The sequence below is a fragment of the Protobothrops mucrosquamatus genome, unplaced genomic scaffold (genome assembly GCF_001527695.2).
Source record: "Protobothrops mucrosquamatus isolate PMUCROS unplaced genomic scaffold, P.Mucros_1.0 scaffold347, whole genome shotgun sequence".
Taxonomy (NCBI): domain Eukaryota; kingdom Metazoa; phylum Chordata; class Lepidosauria; order Squamata; family Viperidae; genus Protobothrops; species Protobothrops mucrosquamatus.
Window position 1 is genome coordinate 422,195 of NW_015386684.1, and position 15,490 is coordinate 437,684.

Consider the following 15,490-nt stretch of genomic DNA (forward strand, 5'->3'; position numbering starts at 1 on the left):
GCCAGAGGTGATCTTTTTATTTATTTATTTATTTGATTGCTTTTTGGCAAAGCAAGAGGCAGATAGTTAGATTTAATATAGAAAATTGGTCTCTTGCCCTGCACACCCTTTATTGGTCTGAATCAAGCTCAAATGTTCTGTGGTTACTTTTGAGTAAAAAAAAAAAAAGTGGGAAACTAGCTATTAGCTACATTTAAAAAACAAACAAACAGATTTCCCTGCTTCTGGGACAAAGAAAAAAAATATTGCCCTCGCTTAGTTTTCCTAGCTTCTTTTTCAGACTAAAATTCACTAAGAAGGATCTATAAATTAAAACAGCTTATTCTGTATTTTTATAGACATGGGTAATTCATATAAATATGAAAAATGTAATATTTTAATAGCAAGCAGTTAGCATGTTAATGAATTTCGATAACATTAGAATATCCTCTCCAAGGGAGATGGGCGGTTAAGAAATATGAAGTCTAAATAATTTTTTTTTAAATACAAATATTATAAATTTTTATAGATATTAGAACATCATTGGAATACAAAGCCAAGGTCTTCACTGATAATATAAAAGTAGTCTTTGACTTATGATCATAATGGAGCCTGCCTATTACAGTCATAAGTTGTGATGGTTGTAAAGTGAGTCACTATATGATTGGACGCATTTTTACAACCTTTTTTAGAACCAGGTTGTAATTACTTTTTGGACGGGTTCTGTTGTAACTTTGACAGTCAAGGACTACCTTTATAAACTTTGAAGTCTTAAATCAGTGTTTCTCAACCTTGACAATTTTAAGGCATGTGGACTTCAACTCCCAGAATTCCACAGCCAGCAATGCTGGCTGTGGAATTCTGGGAGTTGAAGTCCACATGCCTTAAAATTGTCAAGGTTGAGAAACACTGTCTTAAATGATGAATTTTGGCTTCAGGTTTTTTGTTTTTTTTTTAAAAAAATGCTATAAAAATTAAACATTAATATAAATCACTACCTTGCTTCCTGTGGGGACTGTTTTGTTTTTGGGTTTTGTCTATTAAAAATACCTCAGACTATAAAACCTGCTACTCTTCCACAGTCAGTTCCTATAATTTTGGATCATATTTATGTCTTTTAGATTCAAGTCAGTCAGAAAGTCCCAGCCAGCCAAGCGAAGCTGATATTAAGGACCAGCCTGAAAATGGTGAGTTTTGCCGAGCTTATGTTATTGAGTCTGTATGTTTTTTAGGGAATTTCAACTACAGACCCCGCCCCCAGGAAGTGCCTTAGGTATATTAGGTATGCCCATTTTTCTTTCAAGTAAGGCAGGGGTGGGAAACCATGGCCCTTTTATGACTTGTGTACTTCAACTCCCAGAATTCATGAGCCAGCATAGCTGGTTCAAGAATTCTGGGAGTTGAAGTACGTACACAAGTCATAAAAGGGCCATGGTTCCTCACCTCTGAAGTAAGGCCTGAGTAGTTCTGAGCAGGCTGTTATTTGAAGCTGCAAACAAGGCGAGTGAGAAAGCACATCGATTTTGGCTACACTTTTGCCATTTTCTTTTTCGTTGAGAAAAGATGAAGAACTGAAAGGATAGTGGAAAAGATCAGAAGAATTTGGATTCAATTGAATTTGGATTCAAGGCAAGTTCTAAAGGACAGTATCATGGTTCCTTTGATTACTGTGATTCAAATAGGTAGTAATAGAGCTTGATAGAAGCATGGAAGTGAAGACTGCAAGGTGGTGCGGCACACAGGAAATCAGAGTATCCTATTGAGCAGACCTACTACCTCAGTTTTTAACGAGAGGCAGATTCAGCAGTGTTCATTCACCTTGTCTGTTGGAAGATAGACAATTTAGGGAGATTAGTACTTTCACCAGCATAAATCATTGAAGTACTCATCAGTGATACGTCTTATCAGCATTTGCAGGGGATGCTTCATGGTATTAAAGACACAAGAACATTTCTTAGTATTTGAACATCATGTATAAAAAACTGAAAGGAAAAATGTTGCCTTAAAATTCTCAAATTATTGCCAAAAGAACAAATAAATATGAAATTAAGGTCTTTAATACTTGGTCTTGAAATATAGCATACAGTTTCTTAGCTATAGTTCGCTTACTGTTATCAGATTAAATTCTTTCATTTTACTGATGTTGGAGTAGGTGAGAAACAGAATTAAAAGAAATACGAAATCCACCAACATTGTTAACAGTTATGATTTGGCAGTAAACGGTTGATAATACATGGCTTTAATAAAAAAAAATATACACATTTTTCAAAGAATTGGTTATATTTACATATAAACTTGAAAAAGGTATTCATTAGCCCAGCTGTTCTTCTGTGCTCGCTGATTTAATTGCCTATTAAAAAGGAGGTTTTTTCCCCTGAATATCTTCAATATTCAAATCAAACATCTTGATAATTTCAAAGCATGCCCTAACTCTGTCTTCAAAAATGAAAGGTACTTTGTTCTTCCTAATAGTAAAAAGTATCAAACAATTTCTTACACTTGTTCATGGAATCTTTTTGATAATTGCACTGAGTTTGTTAACTATAATTGACTATAAGTAGTCAATTATAGACTTATTTATTTATAAAGATAATGTTGGACATACTGGTTAAGTTGGTGATTCAAATGAATATTTGAAAAAAACAGAAGTATGATCAAGTGAAATCTAAGCGGGTCTAAATTGTAGCATGAAACGTATTTCAGTAAAATTTAAATTTGTGCTTCAGTGTCACTCTTGTATCAATATAATTGTACAATATGTTTAACTTTGGATACACGGCACTTTTCAAAGCAAGGTCTATGGACTTCAAATACATCGAACTTGGATCTAGTTTTGCAATAATAGAAAAGTGAAAAAAAATGACATTTCCATCCCTCAAATGCTAGACAGAAGAAATTGAGTAAGCAGCCTAGAAAAGGTGTAGTCAAAGAGAAAGAAAAGAGATGGAGAAACATACTATAAAGGGAATAACCCCCCTTTTTAATTTAAAGGAACAAAACTAGTCACCTCTTGAGTGGCTAATCTTTTCTAGAATAAGGCTTTTGTGTATCCTTTCTAGAATAATCATAAAGAGGTGTGAGTCTACAAGTTTTTCTTTTATCTCATTTTAGAAGGTCACCCAGACCCTAAAATGTTAATGTTAACTATTATTAGGGAAAAGAGGCCAACTCTTGAAACTGACTTGTTTTCACGAAGTATACTTAGAGTTATCCATTGAAATGCATGACTTTTTTTGGAAATACAGATTGGAGTCATGGAGATAGTTGCTTTGGTAGGGAAAAGTTAAAAAAATTCTTTGCCGATACAAGTTGTTCAGTTCAGGACAAATCTTCTTTTCCCATTAGTACATGACCCTTTGGTTTTTAAGAAATGAAGAGAAGATTCTGTGTTCTATGTTCTGTTTTAAGACTTGTACTTAACATTTAGAAGCAATATGAAAAAGTTATTAACAGAATAACAGAGTTGGAAAGATCCTTGAAGTTTAGCTAATCTAATCCCATACTCCAGAAGGATATCCTATACCATTCCAGACAACTGGCTGTCCAATCTTTTCTTGAAAACTCCAATGATGGAGCACCTATAACTTCTGGAGCAAGCTGTTCTACTGGTTAATTGTACTCACTGTAAGGAAATTTCTCCTTAGTTCAAGATTGATTTTCTCCTTGATTGTTTTCCATCCATTGCTTCCTGTCTTGCATTCAGGTGCTTTGGAGAATATGTTGACCCCCATCTTCTTTATGGCAACCCCTCAATTATTTTGCATATATTTCAATATTTACGTAATCTAAATATATAAATAAGTTACAGATTTGGATTATGTGGAAAGTCAGTAGTTTAGATCATCACTGACCATATAATTGCATTACTTTGATTGACATTAAAACTAGCCTATTGTAGTAATATAAGAATAAAACTGAGGATGGAATAAATAAAACCATTATCATTCGTTTGCCTTTGCTGAGAACCCAGGGTATCAGTAAAGAAGAAAACATGTAGAAAGGTTGCTAATTTAAGCAGTAATTTTAAAAGATGTTAACAGGTGTTGATATTAATCGTATTCTCATGAATGAAAGTGCATTATATATCACCCTTTTAAAATTACTTTACAAGTGGCAGCTATTAGCTTTTTGTCCAATATTTTTAGTTTTAGGAGATTTGTTTCCCAGGAGTGATCTTATGCCTGCTAAATTAATTCTGTATTTTTCACTAGATAAGGGAACATCTGATTAATAATAGTGCTAGTAGCAGGAACAATAATTTATTACATTTATATACCATCCAACTCCCAGCAACTCTGAACTTTATAGAAATCTAGTCTGGGGAAAAATTGGTAGGCACAAATGCTACTGCCAGTTGTTGCTTTGTCATGTATAGAATAACTGGAAAACTTCTTCGGACACAATTTCTGGTTGATTTCCAATCAAAATTACTCATTGTTTGAAAAAGTTAGAAACCTGAAAGATTAGATTGTAACCATTATTTTTATTATTGTATTGGACATTGGAAAAATACAGTAAGCCTCTTGTTTAAAACCCAGACTTATTCCAGTTAGCCATAGAAATCTGTTATCTTCAGTGAAACTTACATTCAGGAAAATGCTTAGACAATTTTTTTATAGCCTGGGGTTGAACACACTGATTCATAGTCTATTTAATCATGGCTTGGTTTGTTGATCTCATCACAACTGGACTGGGCTCATATATGAGATGATAAACCATGGTTTACAAACCACAAGAGTTCACTTAGGACTCTTAGCCAAGTCCAGATAAATCATATTAATCCCAAAGTCATGGGATATTTACTCTGTAGGCTTTCATCAGTAAAAGTAAAAATGATCAGTTGTAATTAGAATATGAATCAAAATTTGATTCCCACAACACTTCTCAGCAATTGAAATCTGTTGGACAATTCATTTCTACCATCCTTTTATATTACATTTTTCTTTTATCAAGCAATCATTGTTCCACATATTTACAAAAATATGCTATGTAACTCTTAGCTGCAAATAACAACAACAACAACAACAACAACAACAACAACAATAATAGAATTGGAAGGGACCTTGCAGATCTTTTAGTCCAACCCTCTGCTCAGGCAGGAAACTCTATACCATTTCAGACAAATGGTTGTCCAGTCTCTTCTTAAAACTTTCCAGTGTTGGAGCACTCACAACTTCTGGAATTGTTCCACTGATTAATTTTTCTAACTGTCAGGAAATTTTTCCTTAGTTTCAGGTTGCTTCTCTCTTTGATTAGTTTTCAGCCATTGCTTCTGGTCCTGCCTTCAGGTGCTTTGGAGAATAGCTTGACTCCCTCTTCTTTGTGGCAGCCCCTGAGATATTGGATCATTTCACCTCTTGTCTTTCTCTTCATTAAACTACACATACCCAATACCAGCAACCCTTCTTTATATGTTTTATCCTCCAGTCCCTAGTCATCTTTGTTGCTCTTCTCTGTTCTCTGTACTCTTTCTGTACTCTGTGACCAAAACTGGATGTAAAAAAGATGTTGAGACTCTAGAAAAAGTATAGAGAAGAGCAACAAAGATTATTAGGGGAAATTATCTATTCTGATAATTTTACATAATGGTTAGATATTGGTTATCTTGTAGAAAGAAATTTCTTGTAGAAAAGGCTTTATTGCATAGAATATCTAGTGGAATTTCTAGCTTGTACAGTATTTCATCCAGATCTTCTGGAAAAGGGGTTGTTCCTTGCATATATTTTTTATTACTGCAGGGTTTTTTTAATGTGCAGATCTATTTGCATATCTACGTTGTCATAGTGGTAGCTGTTTTAATATATTGTTTAAACCTATTTGAAGATTTGATTTTTTAAAAATTCCTTATTTTCTCTGGCATTCAAAAAAACCAAAACATTATTAGGCAAAGATTTCAGATTGTGTCAACGGCATTATTGAATTACCAGATTCCCTTTATTTTTTCCAAATATTCAGATATCTTACTTATCTAATGTCTTGAGGCAGTTTAAGGCATTTATGTTGGTTCTTCTTAATATTTTACACCTTTAGGGGTAAATTATATAATATCCCTATGGTCTGTTTTGTGGCTCAGAGAAAGGCTGAGATCCTGATTAACTCTCCCCTTTTTTACTCATTTTATTGAGATAGCAATGCTATTCATATCACTCCATTATTACTAATAGTCCATGTAAATTTGGTATTTTTTCTTGTATCAGATACAGGTAAAATGCTACTTTTAGCGTGTGGTCAAATTTTGTGCTGTAGTTTGCCAGGTCCATTAAATTAATTTTTGGAAATTGTGTTTGTGGTTAGTTATTCAGACCATAAACTTTTTTCTGTATCTGTCTAAAGTGGGTTTTTTTTTATTTGTTGTCTCATTATTTAAGATTGGTCAATGACCATAATAAAGAGTTGATTGGCTGATTGATAAAATTGGATGCAATTAATGTATAGATTCACAATATTAGAAATGAATCTTTCTGATATTGTATATGTGTACCTTTTTATGGTTTGGCACAAATTATCATGCATTTCCATGACAATGGCTTGAGTTCAAGGGGAGAAGTAAAATAGGGAAATAGATAAGTGGATTGAGAAAAAGAGATACTAAAAAACTAAAACACAAAAATGAATCTAAATTAGTCTTAAATAAGTCAAGAGATTTAAAAGACTGGATGTAATCATGTAATCCTCACTTTAGCAACTCATGTACTAAAATTAAGATGATATAGAGTAAAGTAACTGGGCCCCTGCACAGGGAACATTGAATGTTTAGAATAAATTATATAAGAAATGCTCATATCCGCTATTCTGCTTCTTCTCCCACTAACATGAAATAGATTGAAAAGCTTGGAAACCAGAGAGCTTGGAGTAATGATGCAATTGGGACAGCAACTAGAATGCAGACACAGAGAAATTCAGAGTAAATCCAGTAAAACATCAGCTAGAGGTTATATATAGCCTACACAATGACACTAAAGAAGGGTCAGGTTTTCATCATTATAATGTCTACAAGGCACTATCCAAGGATTGTTTTTAAGCAGAAAAAGCCTTGTGCTTGGGATAATGCATTCCTACTTGCTAGGCATTACATAAATAAAATTGTTTGCATTTCCTGCATTCTGAATTCATGTTGACTGCAGTGCAGATGTGGAGAGCTCCTAAAACTTTGTCATAATTACTTGAACAGATTTCAAATGTTGCTGCCTCAGGACACAAGTGGGGTGCTTAGAGATGCAGAATCTACAATTGATCTTCCAAATATTTCTGAAAGAGAAGCCGTCCCTGCCACTTCTATCGGTCCTTTCAACATGTATTTGTTTCATGAGACTGTAAAATAAATTCAAGGTGATGTTTACATTCCTCTATCAAAACACATCTGCAATAATAATTCACAACTAGTCACATGAAAATGCATGAAGTTTAAAAGCCAATAGAGTTGCCCATCCAACTCAAAAGAAATACAGCTGATCCTCAACTTATGACTTAGTCCTTTTAACTTCTTCTGGCTGTAGTAAATCATTGCAAAAATTGGTCACTGGCTTCTCTTAGTTCACCAGAAGACATTTATATGAACGTTAATAGATGGCTTGAGTGCTTTACTGTTGCAATAGTAAAGAATTTTGAAAGTTAAATATTAATGACATATTAATGTCAACCGCTACTAAAAAATGAAGAATTAAAATGCTCAGGAATGCAACTACACAATCTTTTCGTTGGCATTCCCATTTAGACAGATTTCAGGGTCATTTAGTTCAGATCTCAAACACATGAAAAGTCAGTAACAAAGAAAGATGGAAGAATGGAGCATGAAGGCTTTGTTGCTGATTTATTATCTAGCCCTGATTAATGTGGAACATATTTCTGTACTATAATGATGTGCAAAATGGATAAATTTATCTTCAGAACTTTGTTTTTTTTTCCTGGGCAGGCCTGTTTAATTTTGGGACAGATTCTTCACATTTCTGCTTGGGCATTTGGGCAGAGGTAACCAATATAATGTGATAATATTTAGCTGTTTGTCTCTTGATTTTTATGTCACAGCAGTTAACCCTTAGCAGTTTTGGGTGAAAATGTGCTCTGCAGTATACTGTGTCTTTCTCCTGTCCCATGTCAGCTATGTATTTCTAAATATGTAGAGCCAATTGTAAAGCCAATTGTTTCTACATTTTCATGCAGGGCACCAAGGAGGCTTTGTAATGTATTTCTTGAAATTTTTATTGTATTTCTTCTTCTTTTGTTTGTAAAACAGCAAAATCAAGCAAAAACAAAATGCTAATTTTTAAAAAGAAGAATAATTCATAAGAATTATTTTAAAAAGAAGAATTATTCATTTTAAGAAATGAAATCTGATAAAGATTTCTGATCTTTTTTCCCCCAAACATTGCATTTTTCTGGTATATCTAAATATTATTTGCTGTCAAGTTGGTGTTAACTGTAAGCGACCACATGGATAGATGCACTAATAACATTCAAACTCTGATCACAAATTTCATCAACATCTTGTACTTGGTAATGACAATGGTGCTCAGCAATATCTTTGTACTCTTCATTTGGCTTTTGTAAATATGGTTACCAAATAATTGTATTTTTTACAAATAATATTACCTACACACAAGCACACACACAAAAATGAGTGAATGTGGTTCAAGTAGTTAAGGTGATAGATTAGGAACAGGGAGACTAAAACATTCTAGTCCTCGGTTAGACACAGAAGACTTAGCCAAAGAAGTTGGACAACATCTACCAATCTTGCACTGAACTAACATAATCCATAACCTTCAATAAATAGGCTTTCATTCTGCAGTGAATTGATTCAGCTGATAATTTATTATTATTATCAGTCTAAATCAATTCAGTATATGATATAGATAGACTTTATTGAATATTGTAGACTAGTTTTATTATTAACCCTTAGATATGTGTATGTTTTTGAAATTACCCTTTACTTAGCATTTCAACAATAACTAAACAGCTGTCTAGAGAAAATATAAGAGAGTAAGGTCACCAGCTCTTAGTATCAGTATCTGATGTTAAACATACCAGTTGTAGCTATTTTCTATGTATTTGCCAAACATCTTCTAAAAATGTGATTATCATGAACATCAAGGAAAGTGCATTCCATGTGTCATAATAAAAATAATATAAATACGTAACATTGTATTTATGCCATGCATTCTATATAGCATGCATGCTATATAATTTGATGTTATCATGGCTTGTGCTAAGTCTCTATGGTTAAGAGTTTCCACAACTACTGATTAAAGAAGTATGTTCCTTCAAAAGGTGAGCTTAACTAATCTTAATTTTTTCCTCCAGATACTTTATAGGAGGACCTTAAACCTATATTAGGAGAAGTAAATTCTAATAAGATGGAATGTAAAGCTTGGTTCATAATTGTGGTAGTCTATCTGGGAACAGTAGCATTTCAGATACTGTAATATGTGTATTCTTGCAAAGAACAGAATCATGCAAGTAGTGTTTTTCCCCCGTGACATCAAAGCAAAAGTTGGACTTTTGGACTATGGAAGCAAGATAGAAAAAGTATTTGCATTTTTAAACTTGGAAGTTAGTGAAGACTTCTGAAAATAACAAAGCAGCCAATCCCCCCCTCTCAAAAAAAATGTCAGCATAACAAACATTAGACATTTGGTGCAAGTTTATGTGCGTGTAAGAGAAAGCGACAGACAGAGAGAGAAAGATTGCTGAATGAGTAGTTTCAAGGCATTGATGATAAATACTAAATCTGTGGTAAATACTCACTTCTGAATTGTGCCATAGTGATATGATCTTTTTCATTCTAAAGAATTTCTAAAGAATTTTCTTCTACAAGACTTTTCTTTTACAAGAAACTCTTTTCTTTTTTCCAAAAATTTACTTTTTTGGAACTAAGTAAATCCCTTGGAAATGATTCTAGTCACATAGTTACGTGTTGCCTATTTTTACTTTGGTAACAAGAAGAAATAATGCATTGCAATATTTGGCTGACTGAATTTAATCCATTGTCTCTCTTAACCCAATTAAATAAGCCTCAAATTCCCAAATGGAACATTTATCTAAAAAAATAATAATAATTTGGAAATAATTGCCCACTAGCTATCTTTGGCTTTCTAAAATATACCAGCAAAGGTTCCTGAATAGATTACATAAAAAGAGGACTTGTCCTTCCATCTGGATTAATCAGGGAAGAGGTAGACCTCTGCCTATTATTATTTTAATAATCACTGTTTTGTATTTTTTGCATGCCTATCTTAAATCACTGAGGTAGGTTGAAGATTTTAAAGCTGAATCTAAAAAGCCGCCATTGTTATTTCATTTATTACAGATACAACCAGCCAACAGAACTATGGCAGCAATGATTTTAAAAGAACATCTCTTTATTACGTTCTTAGGGTGGAATTTCTCTGTCTTTTTGAGAGGCCATAACTATTCCAAAATGATTAATCTTCTATAGATTCCATTTCAATTATTTTGAAAGGAATTTGAAGAGTGTGTCATAATCTAGTCTGACTAATGGAAATGTTTATTAATAATTATGATTCTACTCTGAACATTTTTCCTTGGATTAGAAATGTGCAAAAGCTAAAAATGCTAACGAGGCATCTGTTGTTTTCTCTGTTGCAGATCCTTAAAGGGTATCTGTGCTATGAATAAATTGTTAATTTTTATTTCACTCCAAATTATTGTTTTTTAGTATTATAGCAGTACTAACTTATTTCATCTACTTGCCTTATATTCATCTTTTGAAGTTTCAGTTCTAATCATATTTTTTTGATATTACAAATCTGGTAACAAAACATCTACAAGCAAGCAACCAACTAGGCTCAGAGAGCATCAAGAATTCCTCTGGGTCATCTTTTTCAGTCATCTGAATGGGAAGCTAGCAACTTTAAGTTGCATGGACTTAAATGCACACCAGCCTTGTAGTATTGTAGCTTATGATGACAACTTTGACATATTTTGCAGGCTCTTCTCTTTAAGACTTTTTGGGGTAGTATAGAGACAAATTTAAAAGGAAAAGCTGTCCTAATTCTCTGTTACAATTTTACAGAACAGGTAGCCCTTGACTTACAACCACAGTTGAGCCCAAAATTTATGTTGCTAAGTGAGATATTTGTTAAAAGAGTTTTCTTCTATTTTACAACTTTTCTTGCCACCATTGTTAAGTGAATCATTGTAGTTAAGTTGGTAACCCGGTTGTTAAGTGACTCTGGCTTCCCCACTGACTTTGCTTGTCAGAATGTTGCAAAAGGTGATCACATGGTCCTGGGACATAGCAACCGTCATAAATATGAACCAGTTGCTAAGCATCCTAATTTTGATCATGTGATGTTGCAATGGTCGTAAGTATGGAAAATGGTCATAAGTCACTTTTTTCTGTGCCTTTGTAACTTTGAACAGTCACTAAATGAACTGTTGTAAGTCGAGAACTACCTGTATTACAGTTTAGGATGACTGTCTCTATTTCAGTTCTGTCATGAAGTGACAATTATTCTTCTACACTCAACGGATAGATATGCCTAGCTTTATTAACAGTCCAGTCTGCTACAAGTACATCTCCGTCCTTCTCATCACATCATCTTTCATGCTAATTTGGAGAGATTAGACTAGTGCTTCTCAACCATGGCAACTTCAGTTCATGTTGATGGGGGAATTCTGGGAGTTGAAGTCCACACATTTTAAAGTTGCTGAGGTAGATAGAACACATGACTTTCGCGGAGGCATTTACTTGCATAATATCCAGTGCTTTCCAAAACACAGTTTTAAGTGTTCTTTTTGGGGGGAAAACAAGATATTTGATTTTTTAGATATGTTTTTAGTGCTGTCTTAAAAGAATTTTGGATCTGTGTTTCAAACAACAGCAATTGAAAATTGATTGAAAGCAGGAAAAAGCCAGCTTCTGCCAGCTTCTAAGAGAAATGAAAGGTTGATAATAGTTTGACATAATAATACTGTATTTCAGTAAAAAAAAAGGTTATTAAACTAAACAGCCATTCTGTCATCAAGTGCAGAAGAATTTTGTTGGTGTATTTTTTAAAAAAGAGAAGCAAATTACCTTGACCTAAACTATCTGTTTACACTGTTAAACAATTAATATTTAACATAATGATCAAGTTAATACATTCTCCTCACATTAAATATATTGCAGTATTAGGTAAACAGATCAGTGCTCGGCAGAGTAGAAAGGCATAAATTGAGTAAATAAAATATAAAAGAGAGTTGCTTTGTGGGGGAAACAGAAGGAAGAAGTTGTAGTAGGTATGTTTGCCACCTTGAGTTATTTATAAAACAATAAAGGTGGGATAAAAATACCTTTGAAAAGTGTTTTATATTTGTTCTTTTGGGTAGATGTAATAATATCTGAAAGTATACCTTCATACTACACATAGAACAAATTATGGTATTTTTGTCCAAATTAACTGTTACCAAGCCATCTATAGATACCGTAATATGTTGATAATATATGTAATATATGTAAACAAATGAAAGTACTGGGTAAATACTTAGAATTAGACTGTAAACCTATAGTGTTTTAGTTCTAGTGTCAGTATTAAAGGTTCGGTCTGTTACTAAATGAGAATAGAATACATCATATGTTCTTTCTTTATATTAACAGTCGGAACGTTCAATCAGGTCTGTTCAGGTCGTGGTAGAGATAGAAATAACATTCCAATGTAATTGTTCATCTATACTAGTCTAAAACTACATCTCCCTCACCTAACCTTTACAGTCTAGAAACTATGAAGGGTCCCTTCTTAGATGTTTGCCATGCTTCATTTGTTCTGCGGGCTTAGCTGTCTCTTATCTGACTGTTGCATAATCTGAGGCTCTTCTGTCTCCCAAAATCATTCTCATATCCCATTACAATAATGGTATTCCAAATTTTTCAGTTTTATATATAGACATGTATTCTAGCTGGCAACATTAAGTTTGAATGCAGTGGTTTGTAAACTCAGTAGGAATGAGCTACACAGAGGGGAATATGTCAATGAACATACACAGAGTGGAACTTATTCTTGGATAGATAATTTTAAATATGTATAGAACTACTACTACTCTAGTGAAGAGTTGCCATACTTTGAAAATATCTTATTTAAGAGATTTGTCAATTGTCATTTTGTTTTGAACAATTGTCACAAATTGCTAGAAAGTGTTAACAAAGTATTCATTATTGCAACCTATTGAACTGGAAGCGGGAAGCAATTTTTAGTCTCATCTGGACAGGTTTAAAACCCCATTTCTTAAGTCATACACTCTCACTTCCAGCTATTGTAATTTCACAGTACAAATAGTCCTCACTTATCAACCACTCATTCAGTAACCATTTACAGTTTTTACAGTGCTGAAAAATAATTTTACAACCAAATCACAACCTTCATAGCATCCCTTATTCACACGATCATCATTATAGCCAGTACACATTGCATTGTGCCTGACTTGTGAGTGGTTTTTTTTCCTTTTTCACCTTGATCTGGCATATTGCTGTTATTTCAGTGATTCTTTCAAAGTGTCCCTGTAAATAAGGTCATAGGTTTCTAGTTTATAGATATTACTAGAAAATACTTGATTATTTATATGTTCCCATAATCACCCAGGATGCATGATAATTAATATGTGGGTAGGTCTTTGTGTGTGTATATGTAGTCAAAAAAAGTGTACTTCTGTTTTATTTTTCCTCTGAATTATTTTGATGTTTATACTTTTGTTTCTCCATTAAAAAGAGACAGCATGGCATAAATTTCATAATAAGTAAATAACACAATAGATGAATTGCTGAGTTGTAATTTTTGTGGGGGTTATTTTGCTTAATCTGTACATTTGGACAGATTTTACACGTTACCTCAAATTATCTTCTGTCACAAGAAAATATTCATGATTTATATTAGTAATATGTGGTCAAGCTGTCTTAGCCTAAGATAGAGATTGCTCTATTTGAGGTTTGCAGACCCACACATGAAGATACAATTGCTAAGACTTTAAGCAGATAACAGTAGACAAGATTGCAAATCAAGATCTGTGCAAAGAGAGCTTGCTTGAAGAATAATAATAATAATAATAATAATAATAATAATAATAATAATAATAATAATAATAGTAATAATAGTAGTAGTAGTAGTAGTAGTAGTAGTAGTAGTAGTAGTAGTAATTAAAAAAAGTTGGAAGGGACCTTGGAGGTCATTGAGTCCAACCCCCCTGCTCAGGCAGGAAACCCTAAGTCAGCTTGAATTTAATTAGTAGTAGAGTGGTCCAAATTTGTTCCAGGAGTTAAAGTGCTAAGTCACATAGTGATCAGTCCAATAGTTCAGATTAAAGTAAGCCAAGTTAGTAAACAGAAGAACAAGCATCACAAACTAGGAATCCAAACAGGTTTTTTTTCCTACAAAGACTAAAGGCAAAGCAGCTACATAAATCTGTCTGCAGGTACTTGGCTGCGATTACTCATTTCTCACCATTTGTCTAATGAGGAGCCTCACTGAGGAACATTGCTCTGCTTCCTGCTAGATCAGTGGTTCTCAACCTGTGGGTCGGGACCCCATTTGGGGTCGATCGACCATTTCACGGGGGTCGCCAAGCAAGGCTGTCCGCCATTTTTTTGTCCGCCATTTTTTTTGTCCGCCATTTTTTCCCCCTTTTCCGGCGGGTGCCTTTTTTCCCCCTTTCCCCCTTGGGCTGGGCCAGCTGGTGGTCGGCCTGCTCTGTCTCTGCCATTTGCCAGCTATGCCTTGGCCGGCGCAGGGGGCGGAACCATGCATGCGCGGCACTCCTGGGCAGGGAAAGTCCTCGACTTACGACCGGTTGGGTAGTCCTCGACTTATGACCGGTTTAGTCCTCGACTTATGACCAGTTTAGTCCTCGACTTACGACTGGTTGGGGTCGCGGCATTAAAAAGGTTGAGAACCACTGTGCTAGATGCATCTTGTAATGGGGGTTGGTGGAGGTGGGGGCTAGGAATTGTGCCTCATCTGACTGCTCCAGTTGATCAGGAGATGCCTGGGGCTGCTTAGTCTCAAATGAATCCTGGATTAATGATTTCTGAAGCTGCCAATCCACAGGTTCAGCTGGAGCAACATTGTCAGACTCAGATTCTGAATTGTGGCTCATAAACAGAGATAGTTCATAGGACTTAAACCTAGGATATCTAGCTGGTTTTGACATTTTGACCTTCAAAATAACCTGCAGAAATGGGTTATTTGAGGGACTGCCGCTCTCTGATTACACTTCTCCACCCTACCAGATCCAGTACAGAGGGCATGTTGCAGGTTCTGTCATATAGAGTGTTACATTTGGTGGACCCACAGCAGCAGGCCTTGGCTGTGGCACCCATGTTGTTGAATGTCTTCTTGAGGCTAGGCTGCCATCATCGCTCTTGACTTTCCAAAAGTCTCTCAAGACCTGGTTGTGCCATTGGGCCTAGGAACCCCAGGGAACTGGCAAACTAGTAAGATGGCTTGGTTATTATTAAGCCCCCTTTGCTGATTATTTTTTTAGCTGCATTTTATATTTTTAAATGTTTTTAATCTTCATAAAT

The 15,490-nt window shown here is 34.4% G+C and overlaps 1 protein-coding gene across 1 annotated transcript in view; it reads left to right on the top strand.

Annotated features, from left to right (window-relative positions):
• The first annotated feature begins 340 nt into the window (after window positions 1-340).
• The window catches only part of LOC107287079 (nuclear factor 1 A-type), a 112,652-nt gene continuing 97,502 nt past the window's right edge, over window positions 341-15,490 (top strand). The window contains exons 1-2 of the mRNA XM_015815539.1: window positions 341-344; window positions 1,101-1,166. Of these exons, the coding sequence (XP_015671025.1) occupies window positions 341-344; window positions 1,101-1,166 (70 nt within the window). The remainder of the gene's footprint in view (window positions 345-1,100; window positions 1,167-15,490) is intronic.